We start from the raw sequence: 22,128 nt of genomic DNA, 5'->3' as shown, positions 1-22,128 counted from the left end.
CATAATAGATAGATGGCAGTTGTTCCCTAAGCTTATTAATGTGTACCTAGTAGGGGCATATTTATAATTGCTTGAGATGTTCAGCTCAATGAATCATCAAGAAAACTGTCGTAATTCATGCTGGCTTTGAATTAAAAAAGCTTGGAAATCTGTTTTTCAGCATTCAGGTGCCAACGTTTACCTTCATAAGAAAACCTGTCTGGTAAAAATTACAAAATTTGCTGAGCTTTTCAGATCAAAACAAGTGTGAATTAAGGAAATGCACGTCGGGGGGTTTCTTGATGATTGCTCAAGCTGAAAACTTTAGCCATCCTAACTGGAGCCCTAAAACTTTACTAAAGAGGGTGTCTGAGATGTTTAAACCAATGTTTCCTGTGGTATTATCTACCACTTCATATATTCATAAATAAATCTCCAAATTTCTAGTTTTGCAAAAAGAAGACGAAAGATAATGGAAAGAAGATGTAAAAGGAAAGCAGACGACGAAAGGGAAGAGGTAACAACAAATAAGAAATAGGAGATATTAACAGCAGAATTTAACTAGGGAACAATGTAACCCTACATTGTAAAATTGGCAAAGAAAAGAAAAAAGTCAAAACTGAAGGGGAAAAAAGAGAAAGAAGGGGAGTCTACAATTAAATGAAACTTGGTGTCAAATTGAGAGTTATCAGTAATGCAGCCTAAGCTCCCATACAAGTATTTTCTCTTTCCTTTAAACCATCAAGTCCACACCATGCTGCAATGAGATCACACAATTTGAAACATCATCATAAGAACATGTAAAGAATGTGAATTGCTAGGAAAAGGATTGTGGCAAATAATTCCCTCTTGGGCTCCCTTGGCTTGTTTCACTGCTACAGAAATTGTGTAGTGTAAAAATAAAGTAAGAAAAGTGTTCTAATTATACCTTATTCGTTGTGGGTAGATTACTGCTAGTGCAGTCGAGCAATAATTTACATGATTTATTTTAATTTATTCTTAAAAAGCTGTTTCACGCATCCATTGTAAATTCTAAAGTGGCTCATAGTTTACAGTCACACGTGTTATGTGATACAGTATATTGCCCATATATCAATGTTTCTAGGTAAGTGTGAAGAAACTAAAATATGAGACCCATGAATTAAACTTTTCTCCATTTAAGTCTAAACAAAGTGGAGCACAAGGAATTAGAAAGGTTCTGTTCTGTAATTCAAACAAAGCATACATAATTTATAACCTTTGAGTTCTCTTCTGTTTCCTGCAGAGGATTATTGAAAGTAACCAATCTCCTCCACCAGCTTTTTTAAGTAATTGCTGCTCAAAGTTCCTAAACTTTATTGTTTTGCCAGACTTACTTACTTCGAATTTCTAACACTAAGGGGGTTATTTACTAAGACTAAATTTTTCTTATTTTTTTATTAAAACAAAGGTGACCTAACTCCCATCCACAAATCTTGCAACAATTCGAACCGTACAAGTTGTCATCCAAAAACCCTGACTTATTCGGATTATTGTACAAATACCAACACAGATCCCTATGTCAAAAAAATATAGTCAATCTGCCATTAACTTCTACATGACCTTGACAGGTTTTAGCTGGAGTATTTTCAGATTTGTAGCAGCTGTGGGGTAAAATACATCTCAAAACTTTTTAGTTTTTTTCCTCTAAATATTTTTAGTTTTCCCCCTAAAAAACTCGAGGCTTCATAAATAGACCCCCATCAGACTACTACAGCACAAATATGGTGGCTCCGTCATAGATGAAGGTGGATAATTGGATAGGTAATGTAAAAAACATCATGAAGGGTATGCAAAGACTTTAATATGATAGTTGTAATAAAAAGGATTAATTTGTGGTGTCAGTATCTCTTTAATCTAATGTCCTTAAAAATCCTTACAAATCTTAAGAGGACACTTTTCTTTTGCTATTTACTGTATATTGTTAATAAATAAAGCATGACTTAATTAGTTGAGGAATGTAGTCAGACTTGCTGAAAAAGAAAGCCATATCATTTTAAGACTCTAAACCCTGTATTGGCAATGCCTTTCACAATCAACAGAATATTGCATTGTCTTTAAGATGTATTGCCTTTTTTAATAATGTTCAAAGTGGCCATTATAACTAGGGCACCTTTAAATATCCATGAAATAAACTGTTTTTTGCCTTTGCAGTGTATATATTGTTTAAATATCCTTATTTGCCCCCTAATTGTATGACCCAACAGTTTTTTTAAGGCTGTTCGGGTCACAACTGGTTTTAGCATCTTGAAATCCAAACAATAATCTGGCCAATAACAACCTCTTATGTCATGGACCAGCCTCTACAAGGTACAAATATGCCCCAAATGTCAGGACCCCATCCCCATATGTCACTGATATGCCCCTCATCATTTGGCCTAGGTCAAAGATAGCAAGCCTGTGTAATGCTGATGTTCAAAGGTGTAAGTTAACAATTGTCTCCAAATGTTGCCAAATTCTTCCAAAATCTAATGGTCCAAAGTCCATAATAGCAAACAGTAATTATATACATGATCAAATAGGTAAAAAAAAGTCAATCAGTGAACATCTGAAGTCATTCATGGTGGTAAATCTGGGTATCTGACACCAAAAAGCATTTCAGAATTGATCTAGAAAGATAAAAGTTTAGTTGTATGTAAGGGGGTGAGTTGTGAATGGTGAGTTAAGGTTTAATATATATTTAGGTTGGCCACTAGGGGGAACAACAGTAGATTTGTAAGAGTTGTGGGGAAGTCCCAAAAGAGTGGAGACTGAGAGGTTATAAAAGGGGGAGGCTCTGGAGAAAAAAAGAGATGCATCATGGGAAGCTTGGCATGCAGGAAGTACTTGAGGAGTAGAGGCAGCCCACAAGTGTGCAACTGAATTCGGCTAGTGAGAGGCCTAGCTTGTGTAAGAGCACACTACAGTAGTGTGAGGTGAGATAGGATAGTTAGCATGGGCAGCTATAGCCCCAACAAGGAGTAAATGGGTATAGCAACCCAGCAGATATCCTGCCAGTAAGGTTTGAGTGGATAGGTAGGGCTGGCAAGACTGGTGTCTGGGCAAGGCCCTGGAAGTAGGAGGAAGAGCTGACTTGACCCCTAGTAGGACATTGGAGGCTGAGTAGGAGAGGACACTGGAGAAGGGTGCTGAAGCTGTGCATATGTATGTATCCCATCTGACAGTGTGCAACTATCCCTAAAATTAGGTATTGGGAATGTGTGTCCTGTGGAAATGCTCCTGCCTGTGCCACATGAAATGTGATCAACTTGAATAAAAGTTATTTTAATTTGCAACTCCTGACATCCTGTATTTCTAGCATGATCGACCAGCATATGTGTTGGTTAATTCTGAAATGCTGATGACAGTAATGAGGGCTAATCAGAGCCATGGTATGTATGGCTATGGTTATTCAGATTCACCACCATGAAATACCATGGATCCTAATAAACCTAGTAAGAAAACAGTTGAAAATTCATTGTGAGGGAACCATTGTCATGCCTTTAAACTGGTCACAGTTGTGACATCATCTTTCTGTAATCATAATTTACAAATTAAACCCATTAGAATAATATTGTATCTATTTTTTTTTTTTTTTTTGCCATATCATGCACTGTGCCCTTCTGTGGCTGGATTATTAGAAAAATAATCTTTTTAGCCTTAGTACTTGACTAAAAGGAATTTCATGGCTCTAGTTACAATGTTTTACATCAGTGTCAACATTCCATTTATTGTCTGGCTGCAGGAACTGACTATTTGGTTTCAGCTTTACCACCCATGATGGACAATAAAACACCAATAATAATGGAGTCATAAGTTATACAATGGATATTGCAATTTAGATGACATATATTTTATTTAATGTGTAAGTTGTAGGTGTAAAAAGAAAATTTAAAAACATTTTCAACTGTCTTCATTGGAAAAAATGTGACTTTGTTTTATCATTCCATAACTCAAAAAACAGACTTTAGGCATTTTGCCTGCCATGTATAAATATTAAAAATACTAAAGCGATGGCCATCGGAAAACAGGCACTAGAGTGTTTTCGATTGGCAGCAACATGCCTATGCCGTCAGTTTCAGTAAGTCACAAGTAAAGACTATCAAAAAGATGGGATAAAAATTATTCACCCAGTGATCCCTAACCAGTAGCACGTGAGAAACATGTTGCTCTCCAACCCCTTGGATGTTGCTCTCAGGGTCCTCAAAGCAGGTGCTTATTTTTGAATTCCAAGCTTAAAAGCAAGTTTTAATTGAATAAAAACCAAGTATAGTGCCAAGTAGAGCCTCCCGTAGGCTGCCAGTCCACATAGGGGCTACCAATTTGCCAATCACAGCCCATATTTGGCATGCCAAGGGACTTTTTCATGTTTGTGTTGCTCCCCAACTCTTTTTACATTTGAATGTGGCTCACAGGTAAAAAAGGTTGGGGACCCCTGAATTAGCACATAACTAGAAAAAACTTTACAAGAGAACCATGGTATCCACCTCTCTACTGTTCCATTAGTTTGGGCCAACAACACAAACAATCATAACAGGAGGAAATGAAGAGTAGCTGCAATTCTTCTTCCCTTTCTTTTGTACCACACATTGAGAGATGTGGTGCATCAGCAGATCAGAATTTTAAACATGGGTAATTTATCAACCACCCATTACACATGGATATTTGATGGAATTTTTAGCCTACCAATCACAACTAAATCATTATGTGTAATATTATTGGCCTTAATGGCCAGCTTTCAGCTAATTACTAGACTGTACCAGACAAAATGTAATAAATTTGGATCGAACACATGAAGATTACAGTCAACTTTCTGATTTCTTTATGAGATGAGTTGCTACCAGTTTTTCCATCTATCCCTAAGATATTATGTTGATCTAAGAAGGAGGTTCCAGATATGCATTGATTTTATATTCCTTTTTTGCTCTCAACCCATTAGAGGTAAAGATCTCTCTTCAAAAATTTTTGTAAACCTAAGGGACCCATTAAAAAATGTATTAGTGTAATTTTTGTGTTTTTTTCATCCACTACTAAACTGCCTTTTTAAAAAAGCCTCAATATCTTCTCATTTATTAAAATATGAACTATAGTAGTGTTTCTGAAGCAAACACATCAGTTTTACCAGTGCAGGGGAACACTACATTATATTTTTGGTGTTACTGTTCCTTTAACACGGAGAGCACAAACTTTGGCCACATATTTGGTGCTTTCCATATACAAATAAATATTCCTGGTAGGGTTGTTAAAGTAATTAGGTAAATTGAACATAAACCTTTCATAATAGTACTGCTTAATCCAGTTTGTTTGGCCCAACTGATTCAAAATGAGCCTCAAATGAGAATTTTCCCTGCTTCCTGTGGTCATACTACTCTCTGAGCTTGATTCAATGCAATTATTGGCATTAAACATTTTGGTGAGCTTATGAGTGTAAAAGAAGAGTTTTATGAAACATTTAACCCTCCTTAAAGAAGGCTGGACATTAGAAAAACAAAATGCTCTTTTGATGTAATAGTGGTTTATTGAGGTCAGAATTAACAAAATAGAGAGTGATGTATTGTTTATAAATTAAATATATTCAAATAAACAAGCTATACAATCATATAAATATTAAAAATGTTATATATATATATATATATATATATATATATTTCTTTTTTTTTTTCCCCAAAATCTCAAGTTATGATTGACTAACTGACAAACTGCATATGTTTATCAGAAAAAAATGCAAAATTCACCCAGTTGATCAATGAGTGACTGACAGCAATTTTTATGTAAAAAAAGAAAACGCCAGTAGAAATGCTGCAAAAGTCAGTTTATCCAAGCAATTTCCAGCTCCTGTGGAAAGGAAATAAAAAAAAAAGTATTTTATCATTGGCACAATGTAGGTAGACATACCTTTATACTGCACTTCATCTTGAAGATTTTATGTTTTGTTTAATTTGGGAAGATTTAAAGAAGGATACCGTATGTTACTGTAGCTAGAAATTAAAGCTGGAGAGCTGAAGAATGGTGATACAATAAATCAGAAAGGTATGATGAATTTTAACTAAAAAAAAAAGTATATATGTATGGAGCTAATATAGCGTAGTGTTAGGGTTTAGCAAAACATCTAGCTCTACCTATAAAAGTACTCACTGACTGGTAAAGAGGTATTTACTGATTGGTAAAGTGGTTCTCTGAGGTATAAGACATAGGGAGGGCAAAGGTTAACCTCACTATTTGAAACAAGATCCTGTCTGGGATTGTTTAGTGTCCCTTGTGATTGGCAGTATTGGGTCACCCTATTTGCTTTCAATTCAAGTTACTTGATCAAGTTCTCTCTCCCTGGTTCTCAACCCTCCTGTTTGGATAAGCCCTATTGAAACAGAGTACAGGAATCTATAAACAAGGAATTTCTAATCTGAAGGATAGATTCCTAAGATCTGGCTACATTGCTTCCTGTTCTATAACAAGGTGGGGTTAATATAATGGTGGGCGATAAAGTGGTATTGCAATTAAAAAGCAAAGACATATGAATTTTTTTGTGTAATTATGTATTATTGTATGTTTAAGATAGCACCTAACAATTTGTGTTTGAATAAAGTACACCATTACATACAGTATATTATCATTTTATCACTATTTTTTGATGTTTATTAATGAAAATTCTAGCCATGGACAGATTCACCGCAGACTTTTTTTTGTCAGCGGACAACGTTTTTGTGAACCCACATCAAAAATTTGCCATGTGGCTCTTTTCACTTTGCATGACAAAGACACTCAACAAACGCATACATCATGTTATCCTTCCCCTCTCCTTCCACAATGAGATATGAGCAGTCCCACTGTTTGTATAAGGACATGTTTGAAAACGGAATGTGACTTTGCTGTGTTTTTTTTAAGAATTTTTAATAAATAAGCCCACATTCTAGTTTGGGAAGTTTTCAAGATTTTCCTAATGAAAAAAAGCTCCACCATGTATTAATTTGGATTTTGTTAAATATGCCTCCCCAGGGTCTAAGTGTAACCATCAAAATGGAATTTCAGTAGAAGCCTGTTATTGAGAGATTTGCCAGAGAAGAAGATAAGTTGTAAAGAATATATATTTTTTTATATATATATATATATATATATATATATATATATATATATATATATATATATATATATATATATATATATATTTAATAGCTTAGACACATAGAGATATATATTTAAGAGAAGAAAGGATAGAGTTATAAATAAGCACCATTTAATTAACCATATTGAGTAGCAAACAGACTAAATGAGAAAGTGTATTTTTAATTCCCCAATGGTCATTCCCCAATGAGAAAGTGTATTTTTAATTGCCCAATGGTCATTCCCTAATGGTCATTATAATTTTGGATAAAAAAATTTGTTATCACTTACCACTGTTATCTTCTGTATATGAAAGAAAAAGAAGTAACATTAAATTACAGCAGGGAGGCAATCAGTACACATATTTGCAGAAGATAAACAATGTTTATGTACACAGCAACAAAACAAATTGAACTGAGCTGTTATTTTCACTCTGGAATCACACTCATGATGATTATGGACTGTTTGTAAGTTTGGGACAAAACAATGAGAGCTACAATATAGAAATCTTTTACCCCAGTGTGTAGCTCTAAGGGTAAGGACACACGAGGAGATTCAGGGAGATTTTGTCGCCTGGCTACTAATCGCCTTGTCTTTTGAGCAACTATCTCCCTGAACTGCCTCAGCGTTTTTCCCCATAGGCTACAATGAAAAGTTGCCTGCGCTAATGCACACACGGTGATGCGTTTTCAATAGTTGCCCAAAGTTGCCTCAGTGAGGCAATTTCAGGCAACTATTGAAAACGCATCGCCGTGTGTGCATTAGCGCAGGCAATTTTTCATTGTAGCCTATGGGGAAAAACGCTGAGGCAGTTCAGGGAGATAGTTGCTCAAAAGACAAGGCGATTAGTAGCCAGGCGACAAAATCTCCCTGAATCTCCTCGTGTGTCCTTACCCTAAAGGTATAGCAGAGAATGCATACACCTACTTCCTACTTTGCCTATACCTACAGGGCACAATGAAGGAACATTTATTCCGTAGGCAAATTATTATTTTGAAGAAGACATGGGGGTGGCTATGTGGGCAGGATGCATCAATTAAGCCCACACTATTAGTGGTTTAAACTATCCTTGTAAAGTATAACCTGGACAAGTTGTATTGCTGCCCAAGGGTTGTATTGCTGCCCAAGAATACGTTACAAGGGCTGACTTTCCAAGCAGCTTCTGATTAACATTTCAATAATCAGAAAATTTGAACTCAAGAATAATAATTGGATTCATTAGTAATACCCTGAAGTCAATGACCATAAATCTTGACTGGACTCATACAGGATTCAAACATTAGCTTGTGTATTGAAATGTTGCATTACTTAGTTGAGCCACTGGGGGATTCTAGATTTTGTTCTGATAAGTTACTCTGTGAACAGTTTCACTAGCTCTCTTTTTAGCACTGTTTCATCCTCCTAACTTGTTAACATCATCATATACTGTAAGAGTTAGCTGCTTAATTTTTAAGATCACCTGCTTAATCCAGTATGCTGTCCTGCTGTAGCTACATTGAGTCCCTTGCCTTGTTGCTGAGTCCCTATCTTGTTCCAGTCCCTGTTCCATGCCTGATTCAGATGGATTTCCTGATTCTAACCTCTCTCATGTGTACTAACCATGCCTCAGCCTGCTGCCTGCCCTGATTTTTGTCCTGTTTGCTTGATTCCTTTTCTGCCTACATCTTTTAACCTTGAGTGGCTACAACTCCTCACCACTTTAGCAAACTGCTAATGGCCCCATTTACCAGTGTAATCCAGCATATAGACTACTTTCCTTTGTTTTAGAATTTAAAATATTAAATTCTTAAAGTGGACCTGTCACCCAGACACAAAAAACTGTATAATTAAAGTTCTTTTCAAATTAAACATGAAATACAATTTCTATTTTTTATTAAAGCATTCATAGCTGTTGAAAGCTCATTTAAAAATCTCAGCTGTCAATCAAATATTGTCTGCCCCTCCTCAATGCTTTAGACATGTATTGGCAGGGCAGACAATTACTTTCACTTTCCATTCAGCACTTCCTACATGTCACTGCTCTCCACACAGTCCCCTGTTCTCTTCACCATTTAATTGTGTAGCCAGTACATGGGGATGGACATCAGGTCCCCCATTCTGGTGCACAAACAAGATTCTGAGATGATACAAGGCTTGTCTTAATAACAGTGTCCACATAATGGCTGCTGCCTGCTTGCTATAATTATGAATTCCTAGACTGAAGGAAACAAGATTCAAATAATTTAATTAGTGTAATTAAAGTTCGTTTTGCTTGACTAATGAGATAAAATAGGATTTTGAATAATTTTTTGGGTGACGGGTCCCCTTTAAGCATCCATAGCTGTCATGCTATATTCTAAAATATTGATGCATACTGATGATACATAGCATAATGAAGGGTAATGGAGAAAAAAAATACCTTGAAGAACAATGGGCCCAACTCTCAAAACACCTTGGGATTCATGTGTTTCACTCCGCAAGCCACTTCTGGGGCAACTCTATAATTTAAAAGAATAGTAAACAGTAAAAATAAACTGTGAAGAATGGAAACAATACAATCACCAGTCTATTTACTAACATTAGAATTTCTTTTTTTCTCACAAATCTCTAAAAAAAATAATGTTTTCTTGTATTTCACTAGTAATTGTCCCAAAAGCTTTCGAGGTTTACGAGGTTTTTTCTATTTTTTTGCACATCGTCCTTTTAATAGCTTTCATGACATTCATGGTTTCAGAGAAAATTAGTTTATTCGTGGTTTTCAAACACTCAAAACAAAACCACTAGAATGAAACTGTTTATAAATGGGTCTCCCTGTGTTAACCGGTCAGACTACTGAATTCTAGAGAAGCTATACACCTTTGGAGTTCATCTGAGAAGATGTCATTGTTATATTGTTTATATGGCAACCATAATGACACATATAGCTTTTTAGCCTTACATTCTTTATAATGTGTGTGCTTCATAATAATAGGATAATATAGTGCTGTGCAGGGGTTCAGATAAAAAAAAAAATATTTGAATGCCTAATTTCTTCTGAACAATGCATATTAATTCTCACAAATAGTCCTTTAAACCACCTTTGCATATATTAGAAAAGATAATTTATTTAAATAGCCCATAAATCAGGTGTTAAGAAAAAAGCTTTTCCAATTTTTATGCAGAAAGCTACTTTTTATGTTAAAATTCGAATACCACCATGTGTATTCATTATGTTGCCCCCCAATCTATCCTATCCTAATGGTATAGCAGCATATCAACCCCTGGTCTCAGATCTGAGGTGAGCAGACCAATCATTAATTTTCCATAATCAAAACCCGTTTTAGGTTCTTCTGATGATTAACTTTTTTGTGTGGGATAACAATATCATTCCATCGGATGCCCCAACACATTTGAACTATGATCCTCCACCCTTAATGATGTAGTAATGAATTGGCCAAACAGAGGAGCCACAAATAGATGAAAGCAAAACAATGAATCCTTGAGTGCATTGAGAACTTACCAGAGAGGGATTCTACTGTCAAGTTGAAGTTTGATACATGTGTTAGTATTTCTCTTGAGCAGGGTTGGATTTCCGGCTCCCCTAGGCCGGCTTCAGTTTTTCTGCTCCACCCCATGCTTAAGTGAGCGCGCACACCCTTCACTTGTCCCTATCTGCACTGCGGACTGCATGCGCTCAGTAAGAAGCTGTAGGCAATTTTTTATGCGTGCAGTCCTCAGTGCATTGGCAGATGATGCGGCTGGGGCGGCATGCCGCCCTTGAAATCGTGCCGCCCTAGGCCCAGGCCTTTGTGGCCTTGCCACAAATCTGGGCCTGTCTGGAAGTTATGTAAATTGGGCAACCTATCTAATGAATAGTCTATCTGCTTCAACCTCTCAGGTTCTTAGATTACAGGTACGGTATATGTTATGCAGAAACACATTATCCAGAGAGATACAGGAAGGCCTATAGACTCCATTATAATTGAATAATTTACAATTTTAAAAATAAAAATAATAATTTTAAATAATTATTTCCATTTTCTCTGTAATAAGAAAACAGTACCTTGCACTTAATCCCAAATAATATATAATTAATCCTTAGGGGCAAATTTACTTATGGTCGAATATCGAGGGTTAATTAACCCTCGATATTCGACTGCCGAATTGAAATCCTTCGACTTCGAATATCGAAGTAGCCAAAATAACATTCGAAATTCAAAGTTTTTTTATTCCATTCCTTCACTCGAGCTAAGTAAATGGGCCCCTATATGTTGGCAAAACCAGCAATTTGTTTTATTTAATGTTTAAATTATTTTTAGTAGGTATGGTGGTCCAAATTAGAGAAAGACCCCTTAAACCTCAGGTCCCGAGCATTTTATATAATAGGTCCCATACCTGTAGCACCTAACAAAATTATTTCATCAACCACAGCAGAAGAAAAAACAGCTGGGGCTTTACTTACAGGTGAACACAATAAAGTCTTTTCACAAAGATAAACCTCACAGTGCAGGAAGACAGCTGTATATTCACCAATAAATCTGAATATTTGTAGAGAGAACTGTGCTTCAGTTGAGATACCATTAGCAGACACACTTATGGTGCCATCATACGTATTAGGACATCTGCAAAACAATGGAGTACATTTTATAATAATGGGACCAGTTGTGAATTATTTATATCTTGCTACTTTTCCATTTACATTTCAGTTGCTCAATTAGGTGCTCAAAGGATAAGGGAGTCACCATTAGAAATGACCAAAAAAAAAACTGTTTCTGTAATAAGCTTCTATTATACCTAACTTACCCATTCTCAATGATGAAATACTTTGTTGGATTATAAATATTATTTGTAGGAGTGGCAAAGCAATTTTTTAATACAATGTGGAACAATGGTTGATATTCTTTGATAAATACTCCAACATACAACAAGGATTTTGTTGATATCTTAACTACTGCTTCTTCATATGGTGTGCTGTATCCTGAATCCTTATACAAAGCCATGCCCACTGTAATCTTTCCATTGGCACCAATGTTCATATTTATTGTGCTATAGAAATAACAAAAATGTATATTAGTTAATCGACACAAGGATACAAACAAGGGGCCATTTACTATTACCACAAATGCTAGATAAATGCTAGATAGTTCTTTCTGTACTGTGTGCCTTGCACTGTATTGGAAATCTAGTACTGGGTGCAAAGTCCAGCATTGGTGGGTCTAAGCCTGGCCTGTCCTTACTTCTTACCATGGGGAGGTGGTAAGTACAGGGCTCCTTCACCCATAGTTGACCCTAACTTATGTGTCTGAATGATGCAGAAGTTAGGGAACAATTAGAGGATTACACCTATGTGCCTCCCCTACCGGCTCCTTCTGAATACAGTGATGCCAAATGCTGCCAATATTTTATTCATGGCATGCATGCAGGTCTCTGAACTGCATTTTAGAACACGGAGATCTGCGAAAAGTGCAGCATTTGTGCCCATTTTTGTTGAAATTTACGTAAGTTACGTATAAAGTTATATTAATACATTAATTGACAGGGGAGTTGTCTGTGCTTACCTCTGTCTCTCCTTTAAGCAGGGAGGGGAAAACTCCACTGACCACCAAGGAATTAAATTCCACTGGACTCCAATCAACTGACTGAATCATTAGCAAATTAATTAATGGAACTATACATATATGAACCTACTTATTATAGAGTAACATCAGCTATTTGGATCTATTTACTGAATTACATGAGCTGTTACCTACATGAACTTTCCAATAGTGGGATTACTAGTTATTGGGCCCCACAGCAAGCTCACTAAAACCTAAACTTTTGGGTGTTTTCCATAAATATATAATGCAGCTGCTTATCAATCCTAATGGGCCCCTATAGTTTTTGGGCCCCCAGCAGTTTCAGGGCATGTTCCCTCTACAGTTACACCCCTGCTTTTCAATATTCTCAAATTAAACATGAAATCCAATTTCTATTTTTTATTAAACCATTCATAGCTGTTGTAAGCTCATTTAAAAATCTCAGCTGTCAATCAAATATTGTCTGCCCCTCCCCAATGCTTTAGACATATTGGCAGGGCAAACAATTACTTCCTCTTTCCATTCAGCACTTCCTAGATGTCACTGCTCTCCACACAGTCCCCTGTACAAGGCTTGTCTTAATAACAGTGTCCACAAAATGGCTGCTGCCTGCTTGTTATAATTATGAATTCCCAGACTGAAGGAAACAAGATTCAAATAATTTATATAGTGTAATTAAAGTTAATTTTGCTTGACTAATGAGATAAAATAGGATGCTGAATAATTTTTTGGGTGACGGGTCCCCTTTAAGCATCCATAGCTGTCATGCTATATTCTAAAATATTGATGCATACTGATGCACAATACATAATGAAGGGTAATGGAAAAAAAAATTCCTTGACGAACTATGGGCCCAACTCTCAAAACACCTTGGGATTCATGTGTTTCACTCCGCAAACCACTAGTTTGACTAGTTATTGGGCCCCACAGCAAGCTCACTGGGGTCCTAAACTTTTGGGTATTTTCCATAAATATATAATGCAGCTGCTTATCAATCCTAATGGGCCCCTATAGTTTTTGGGCCCCCAGCAGTTTCAGGGCATGTTCCCTCTACAGTTACACCCCTGCTTTTCAATAAAATGATTTATGAGTTTGTATTATAGTAGCTATGGCTGAACAAAATACACCAGCAAGTTCAACATTTTTGCCAACTGCTAATTGCTTGTGTGTGTAGTGCAACCAAGAACGCTAGCCAAAAATGTTAATACTGTGCTCTTTTGTGCATGAGATGCCATATATAAATAACTGTTATGGGGCCCCAGAGTTTCTGATGGTGACCCTGTTTGCACACAGCCCTGCACTTTATAAATAACCTCTATAAACTATTGCTATCATTGGACTGATTTTTTTTTTCATTAGAAGCCAATCTAGATTATTATTTCCATATTCCATACACTATTTGTTAAATGTATTATTTCTTTACTGCTACTGTTATGAAATGTCATCGGATTATTCTATTTATTTGTATTTTCCAATGTATTGTCCTCCACTGAGGAAACTTTAGGGGCTTTATAAAAATTAAAAACTACAATAAAGTAATTAATAGAAATATAAAGATAGATTAAACATTGACCATAACAAGAAAATGGATGCCCATTGTACATTGTAAAGTGTAAAGTGTAAAATGAATGGTATGACTGGAGATCTGAAGATGATACCACATTAGAAGGAAGAGATAGCAATAATAATAATAAAAAATAAAACCTTAGGTCAGGCGTCAAGACGCTTTCAAGAGATACATTTATATTCAGTGGATAACTGCACTTGACATTCACAAAAATCTCTTCTATAACTGGTGATGAATCAGGAGGCAAGTGAATAGTGTTCCCAAATGTTACCATGGCATCAGTTTTCTGCAAATAAAAGAAAGGTACATAAATACTATATTGAATGTATAGCAATGTTATTTTTCAAATATTAAGTATCTTTTCAAAGTAGTGATGTGTGCGATGGCCCAAACCCACCCAACCATTTTGTAGGTCAGTGACAAGTTCAGGTTCAGCTCTTCTTCTGCTCTCCCCACCAGCATTACTTACTCAACTTCATCCGCCTCCATTTAGATCTGCACACCTGCCCAGCCCCCCTTTCATGATGTCAGAGATGGGTGGGTCATGCTCGGATCTATAGATTGTCGGTGCCAGCTGGGTATGGGTAGGGGGCTGGTTGGGAGCGGGCGGGTTAGAGTCGGGTGCCGGTTGAATTTTTGTTGACCTGCACATGACTTTTCCTAAGTAAACGTACCCTCAGATATTTTAAAATGTGTTTCATAAATGACATAATTTGCATAGCAATTAAGAAATGTAAATTATGTAATATGAAATATAATTCTTTGGAGACAATAAATATAGCATTCACCTCAGTATTTCAGATGACTGAACCAAATATCATTAAAAAAAGGATATAACTTGAAATAGCTGAATAATAGAAAGCAACACTCTGAGGGTCTCATTTCTTAATGCTCTTGATGCAAGTGCTAGTACAAAAATCACGTTACCCATAGTGCTCAGGGCCGGAACTAGGGGTAGGCAGAGAAGGCACGTGCCTAGGGCGCAAAGTTGGGGGGGCGCCATGCACGTACCGCCTCTGTCACCTACCTCTAGTCCGGTTCCCTTCTCTGTCCGACTATCTGTGGCATTTTAGGATTTTTTTGCTTGTGCTCATGCTCAAGAACTCTAATTAGCGCATGCGCACGCAAGAGCGGCAATTAGCGCATGCGAGAGCGGTAAACCGGCGCCGCACCTAGCCATTCACGCATGCGCACGCGATCGGCCATTCGCGCATGCTAAACTGGCGCATGCCAGTGCGGCCCGGCTCTGATAGTGCTCATTCAATAATCACTTGCATCCAGGCACATTTGCACACAAATGAATGCCAAAAATGTAATGTTCTTGTTGACTGACCCAAAAGCTGAATGACTACATATTATGGAAAGTCAGAGGTAGATATGACCCAACTCATCAAATCTCTACCTAATGTATGAGTAATGGAAGGGTCAACAGTCAAACATTTCTGTCTTAAGCCCCTAGCTGATAGCTCATAGGAAATCATTCTGCATGTTAGGCTACTATGAATTTATATTTATGCTCATTCCTTGTTGACAACTCTCTACCTATGGAATGAGCAATGGAAGGAGCCAATTGCCAGGATTATCTGTCAATAGCCAATAACTATAATAATCAGACTGCAAGGAAGTCATTTTGAATGGTAGGCCAATTCAAAAATTAAAGCAGTTTTAAAGACAAAAACTTGCGTGAGTTAAACACATCATAAACATATGGAATACATACAGTTATTGTGTTCCGACATTCTTCCATTCCATTCTGCCATCGTACTATTACTGCGTCACTGCTATACAGAAGCTCGGCACACGTACTGTGTTCTAGATGTATATTTGGGACATCCACCTTCCAAGCTATTAGGTCACTTTTCTTGAAAGTGACTTCAGTATATGTTAATCCACAGGACAATGTAGGAGAAGAGTCTATCACAGTAAGAAGGAAGGAGAATATTATACTTCTGCAAACATGTATAATGCAATTATTTCAGTTTAGCTCTGGCTTTATCCAAATCTACATCTTTTCCATAAAGATAAAACTTTGGGCTTGATTGGTAAGAAGGTGTTACCTGTGTCTGCAGCTACTACTGTCCATATTTATCGAAATTTAAATTTGTAAAAAATTCTAATTTTTTCTACTTGGAATAAACCTGAAATATTAGCTTAGTTATTAATTAGGCAAACAAGATTGAAAAAAAACATGAACAAAAACTTGGATTTATAAACTATCAAAAAATTAGAAAAACTTGAATCAAATAAACCACATTTGCAGATGACACAAAGCTATCCAGCCAAATAATTCCATCCAGGATGTGGCATCCTTGCAACAGGATCTTGACAAACTGGCAATCTGGGCAGCTAAGTGGCAAATGAGATTCAATGTTGAGAAATGTAAAGTCATGCACCTGGGATGTAAAAATATCCAAGCGACTGCACTAGGCAAATCCATTATGGAAAAGGACCTTGGAGTCCTTGTAGATAATAAACTTGGCTGTAGCAAGCAATGCCAGTCAGCAGCATCAAGGGCAAATAAGGCCTTGAGCTGTATTAAAAGGGGCATAGAGTCAAGGGAGGAGGGGGTCATTCTTCCACTGTATAGAGCACTTGTAAGGCCCCATCTAGAATATGCCGTACAGTTTTGGTCTCCATCACTCAAACAGGACATTATTGTATTAGAGATATATAATACTATACCTTCGGTGTCCGCACACCCTATACATTTAATATCCACTTCCGGGTGCTGTGTCTAACTTGAGTTGTAAAGGAAAGCTGTAACGACACCCACTCCGGTTCTTTTCTTTCAAGATTTATTCAGCATAATTCATGCATATTAAAAGCATCGATGATTTTAATATGCATGAATTATGCTGAATAAATCTTAAAAGAAAAGAACCGGAGGGCGTGTCGTTACAGCTTTTATATGTATATATATATATATATATATATATATATATATATATATATATATATATATATATATATATATATATATATATATATATATAATCTCTCTAAAGCTTTATTTACCAGTAGGTCTTTCCAGCTGACTCAAGGTCATCCATTCCGTTTACAAGAAAAGAGGTTCCGCCTAAATATTCGGAAGAGGTTTTCGTGAGAGCTGTGAAGATGTGGAATTCTCTCCCTGAATCAGTTGTACAGGTTCATACATTAGATAGCTTTAAGATGGAGTTGGATGGCTTTTTAGCAAGTGAGGGAATACAGGGTTATGGAATATAGCTCATAGTACAAGTTGATCCAGGGACTGGTCAGATTGTCATTTTTGAGTCAGGAAGGATTTTTTTTCCCTTCTGAGGCAAATTGAAAAAGCTTCAGATGAGGTTTTGCCTTCCTCTGGGTCAACTGGCAGTTTGGCAGGTTAAAAAAGTTAAAAGGTTGAACTTGATGGACATGTGTCTTTTTTCTACCTAACATAATATGTTACTATGATACCTGAGATACTGATAACTATGTTACATACATTTTTCCTATGACATCTCCCATTGACTTCTACAAATGGGCTGATTCTAGTAGATGAAAAGACATGGCAAACTTGCTCCATGCAGCAGGCAAAGCTTTGCTCAGCCTCAATCCATAAAGCACAACTCCACACAGGATTTAAATGCAAAGGGTATAGCTTTACTATACTTTATTTAGTCTTGGTTAGAGAGAAAAAAACGGTATAATCCTAAAGGAACGTGACCGTGTTGTGCATAACTGAAAAAATCAAAGAGATGAATCGCAATGAATTGATTTATTCAATCAAGTGTAAACCTGTAAGGTATGGGCTTATTTATCAAAATTTGGAGTTTGTGTAATGCTAGAGGCTTGAAGGCTTGAATTTGAATGCTTACTTATTTATTAAAAAATCTGACAAAAAATCAATAGAAACTTTTGTCAAAAAAAGGATTGTTGAAGTTTTACTCTATTTTTTATTTTTATTTTCAATTGATCAAAAAATGTAAAAAAATGAAAATTGTCATAATTGTCGATAAGAGTGCTATATTTTACCATTATTTTACCATTCTCCCTTTATTTTTTTCAATGTTACACCAATTCACAATAATGGCAAGAAGGTAGAACTACATTATTAAACTTATAGGGGCAGAATTACTAAAGGGTGAATTGTCGCCAGCACCAATTCGCACACTTCACCAGGTGCAAATTTGCTACTATGTTAATTCACTAATATGCAAAGTTGCGATCTGGGCGACGAACGCTGGCAACTTTGCACTAGCATTACTTTAGCAGTGCGAGAATTTCACTGTGAATATCGAGAGCATTCGTTTGTGCCTAGCAAAAATCCACTAGTGATCTTGCGCTTAGGTTAATTTGCATACGGCAGGTAATTTAAAGTTGTATGTACTGTATCTTTTTTATAAATGTTAGTGCAAATGCTTGAAGTTACCACTTTTTCTTACAAATGTTCAGGGAACCTTAATAAAGACAAGAGAGTTAATATAATGCCCTACACATGAGCCCACTGTAAAATGAATGTTCCATATGTTATGAAATGTCCAGAGAAAATCGGTTACCCAAAAAAAGTTGACTTTTGCAAATCCGCTTCAAAAAAGGTAGTCGCCAGCGTTTTTGGAACTTTAATGCATTTTCGGCTCACAGGATAAGATGTAAGTGACAGAAGATTGAGGAAGATCTACTGTAGCTGCTTTATAGCACTTCACCTGGTCTGAGGTGGCAAAGTTACCTCTGGCGAAAGAGGTAAAGTTCAGTAAAATCCTCACTTTACTGAATGTGCGGAGTAATGACCTTTCACAAGAGCGAAAAGTTGCCCGGCGATAGAGTGCAAACGAACGATAGCGATGGTCTCTTTCCCTGGTGAATTGGCGATGTCCCTGCGGATTTGATTTCTGGTGAAAAGTCGCTAGCGTTAGCCACTTCGCCCTTTAGTAAATCTCCCCCATAGAGTCTTCTGGATTAGAATACTTGTCTGAGAATTTGTTGAACAAAGGTATAAACTACATACAGAATTTAAAATAAAATAGACAAAGTGAATGGGTTTAGTGAAGGAAAGCCTACAAACCAAATGATATTTTATATGTCTGGAGAGGATCGGGGTGGTTGTGTTGATAATGCTTAAAGGGATACTGTCATGGGAAAAAAAATAATTTCAAAATGAATCAGTTAATAGTGCTGCTCCAGCAGAATTCTGCACTGAAATCCATTTCTCAAAAGAGCAAACAGATTTTTTTATATTCAATTTTGAAAATCTGACATGGGGCTAGACATATTGTCAATTTCCCAGCTGCCCCAAGTCATGTGACTTGTGCTCTGATAAACTTCAATCAATCTTTACTGCTGTACTGCAAGTTGGAGTGATATCGCCCCCTCCCTTTTCCCCCCCAGCAGCCAAACAAAAGAACAATGGGAAGGTAACCAGATAGCAGCTCCCTAACACAAGATAACAGCTGCCTGGTAGATCTAAGAACAACACTCAATAGTAAAAACCCATGTCTCGCTGAGACACATTCAGTTACATTGAGAAGGAAAAACAGCAGCCTGCCAGAAAGCATTTCTCTCCTAAAGTGCAGGCACAAGTCACATGACCAGGGGCAGCTGGGAAATTGACAAAATGTCTAGCCCCATGTCAGATTTCAAAATTGGATGTAAAAAAATCTGTTTGCTCTTTTGAGAAATGGATTTCAGTGCAGAATTCTGCTGGAGTAGCACTATTAACTGATGCATTTTGAAAAAAACACGTTTTCCAATGACAGGATCCCTTTAACTAATCTTTAGCTAAACCTTGCTACTCTTTTACACAAGAAGTTAATCTTTAAAGTAAATGAATTGGTGCTGGATTGTCAGGTAGTAAAATGGATAATAACAAGGGGAGAAGTCAAACTTTTATGGTCTATAGTCCAGGCAGAAAGAATGCATCATCACAGTACATTTTAAAATGCCCCTATTTGCATGGAAGAAGACATGCAAATGGCTAATAAATAAGGAATGGGATGAAAAGTTTAATTTCTTTGTACCTTATGATCCAAAAGAAGGCTGTGCGTTTGAATGCATTGTTTTAAAGCAACAAAGACAGGAAGAGATAGGAACTGACTTTTAAATGCCAAAACAAGGCAAGCAATTTTAGTTCCCACAAGTAGTGATGGGCGAATTTGGGGCGTTTCAATTTTGCTGAAAAATTTGTGGATTTTCCGCGAAAACGGTGTCCATTTTTTTTTACGCCGGCGAATTTTTGCAGCGGTTTCGCAAATTTATTCGCCGGCAGGAATTCGCTGCAGATTCGTGCCTGACGAATACATTTGCCCATCACTGCCCACAAGAGAAAGTTTCAATTGCTGAAATAAAACTATGAATTACTATGTTAAACAGTAGGCATAGGCAGTTATTATTATTTATTTATTCTTTGTTTTGCCTCCTCTGATGCTCCCTAACCTGCAAGTATGTATGACGCAATAGCTAGGAGTTGTTCCAGGGGATACCCTTGCGCTACACACTACAAACCCCTATAAAGACCCCAGACAGAAGTGCAGGAAGACTAAGTGGGAATGTTTCGCTAGCGCAAAAAAACCTGAGCAAAGACGTTTGCGAACGTTAGTTAATTATGTCCTTTTTGACTGATTAGAGACCTCAACGACTTCCTTGCAAAGTTTGCGAACAAATCGTTTTTGCTAAGGTTTGCAGTGAATGGAATAAAAAGTTGCAATCGCAAAACCTTTTTTGCAACAAAATATGTAATGAAACTCAAGAGCAGGTTTTAAAGCTAAACCTTTGCTTAGCGAAAATGCGCAATGTAATATTCGCCAGCAACTGATTTACATTGTGAGCAGTGCTAAACATTTGCAAAGGAGCCATTTTAAATAACGCGTGTGACTTTTATTTGTGTTCCCCCCATTAGAGGCACAAAAAAGCACCTAGTTGGTGGCTGCAGCTCAGCCCAGTCTTTAGAGGATCTCATTGCATGTTGCTTAAATTGCTGCTCTTAAATTGTGCATCTGATTGAAGCACGGGTTAGGGGAATGGGTGAGAGAGGAGATGCTTACATTTTACAGATATACAGAAAAACTTTTGCTGCGGAGGTATTATAGCAAATGTATGGAATCATGATCTCTGCAATTGAAAGCTACAAGTGATAGTTCATATTGGAAAAGATCTATAGATCTACTGGGAAAAGTTAATTTCAAGAGCACACTGAATGCTGTAAGTTTCTAGTTGAATATAAATAAAATCTACATACACCTTACCTTGGCCAATTTCTCTTGAAAGCATTGTCCAGTTCTTGAAATTCTGTTCTGCAAATAAAAAAATATACAATAGCTTCCATTATTAAGACAATATGTATAATAATAACAAGTCAAAAACCAGTGTAAATATTTACCTTTGCTCAGGTGGATTTGTAATGAAATTGCGACAGGCAAAGCAGACAACAAGATCATGACGACATTCATCTCTGCTTATTTAAAAGTCTAGAAAACGAGACAAGAAATCGAGTTAGAAAAATGTGAAAGGAATAAATAAAGTACGATTTGCATTCCATGTACTTACAGTGATTGGAATGAAAGTCACTTCTTCAACTTGCCAGTCTAAATGCCTACATTCATACTCATACATATTGCTTTTTATTTCGTCCTTGCCGTGTTTGCCTTCTTTTGGATGAGATGCCTGGGAAATGAAGCTAATCATGAGACAAGGAAATGCTAGAATTGGCCAAGAGTTTGCACAAACCTTCATAAAAACAGTAAAATTGTTTTTTACAACAGTCATTATAGTTATTGCATGCAATTCAAAGTAATGTTCAGACTAGATAGGCTAGACACGCCTAAAAAAACCCCCACTGTAGCGTAGGTTTAAACAAAACATTTTCATTTAGGAGCAGATTTATCAAGGGTCAAAGTGAAAATTCGAATTTAAAAATTCTATTTTCGAGCTATTTTTAGGGGCCGATTCACTAAGGGTCGAATATCGAGGGTTAATTAACCCTTGATATTCGACTAG

At 36.7% G+C, this 22,128-nt stretch overlaps 1 protein-coding gene across 1 annotated transcript; it reads right to left on the bottom strand.

The window, feature by feature from the left end:
* Positions 1-5,496: 5,496 nt before the first annotated feature.
* Positions 5,497-21,829, bottom strand: gp2.L (glycoprotein 2 (zymogen granule membrane) L homeolog). Its single transcript, XM_041575900.1, has 10 exons — positions 21,679-21,829; positions 21,512-21,599; positions 21,378-21,425; positions 15,896-16,089; positions 14,313-14,461; positions 11,836-12,078; positions 11,495-11,654; positions 9,473-9,551; positions 7,366-7,377; positions 5,497-5,811 (listed from the first exon to the last, which is right to left on the bottom strand). Exons 2-10 carry the CDS (start codon positions 21,579-21,581, stop codon positions 5,744-5,746), a joined length of 1,023 nt encoding a protein of 340 aa, XP_041431834.1. The 5' UTR covers positions 21,582-21,599; positions 21,679-21,829; the 3' UTR covers positions 5,497-5,743.
* Between the last annotated feature and the right edge of the window lie 299 nt (positions 21,830-22,128).

Source organism: Xenopus laevis, chromosome 9_10L, assembly GCF_017654675.1.
Source record: "Xenopus laevis strain J_2021 chromosome 9_10L, Xenopus_laevis_v10.1, whole genome shotgun sequence".
NCBI lineage: Eukaryota > Metazoa > Chordata > Amphibia > Anura > Pipidae > Xenopus > Xenopus laevis.
The sequence above is the reverse complement of the archived record's forward strand: the minus strand, read 5'-3'. Positions and strand labels throughout refer to the sequence as shown.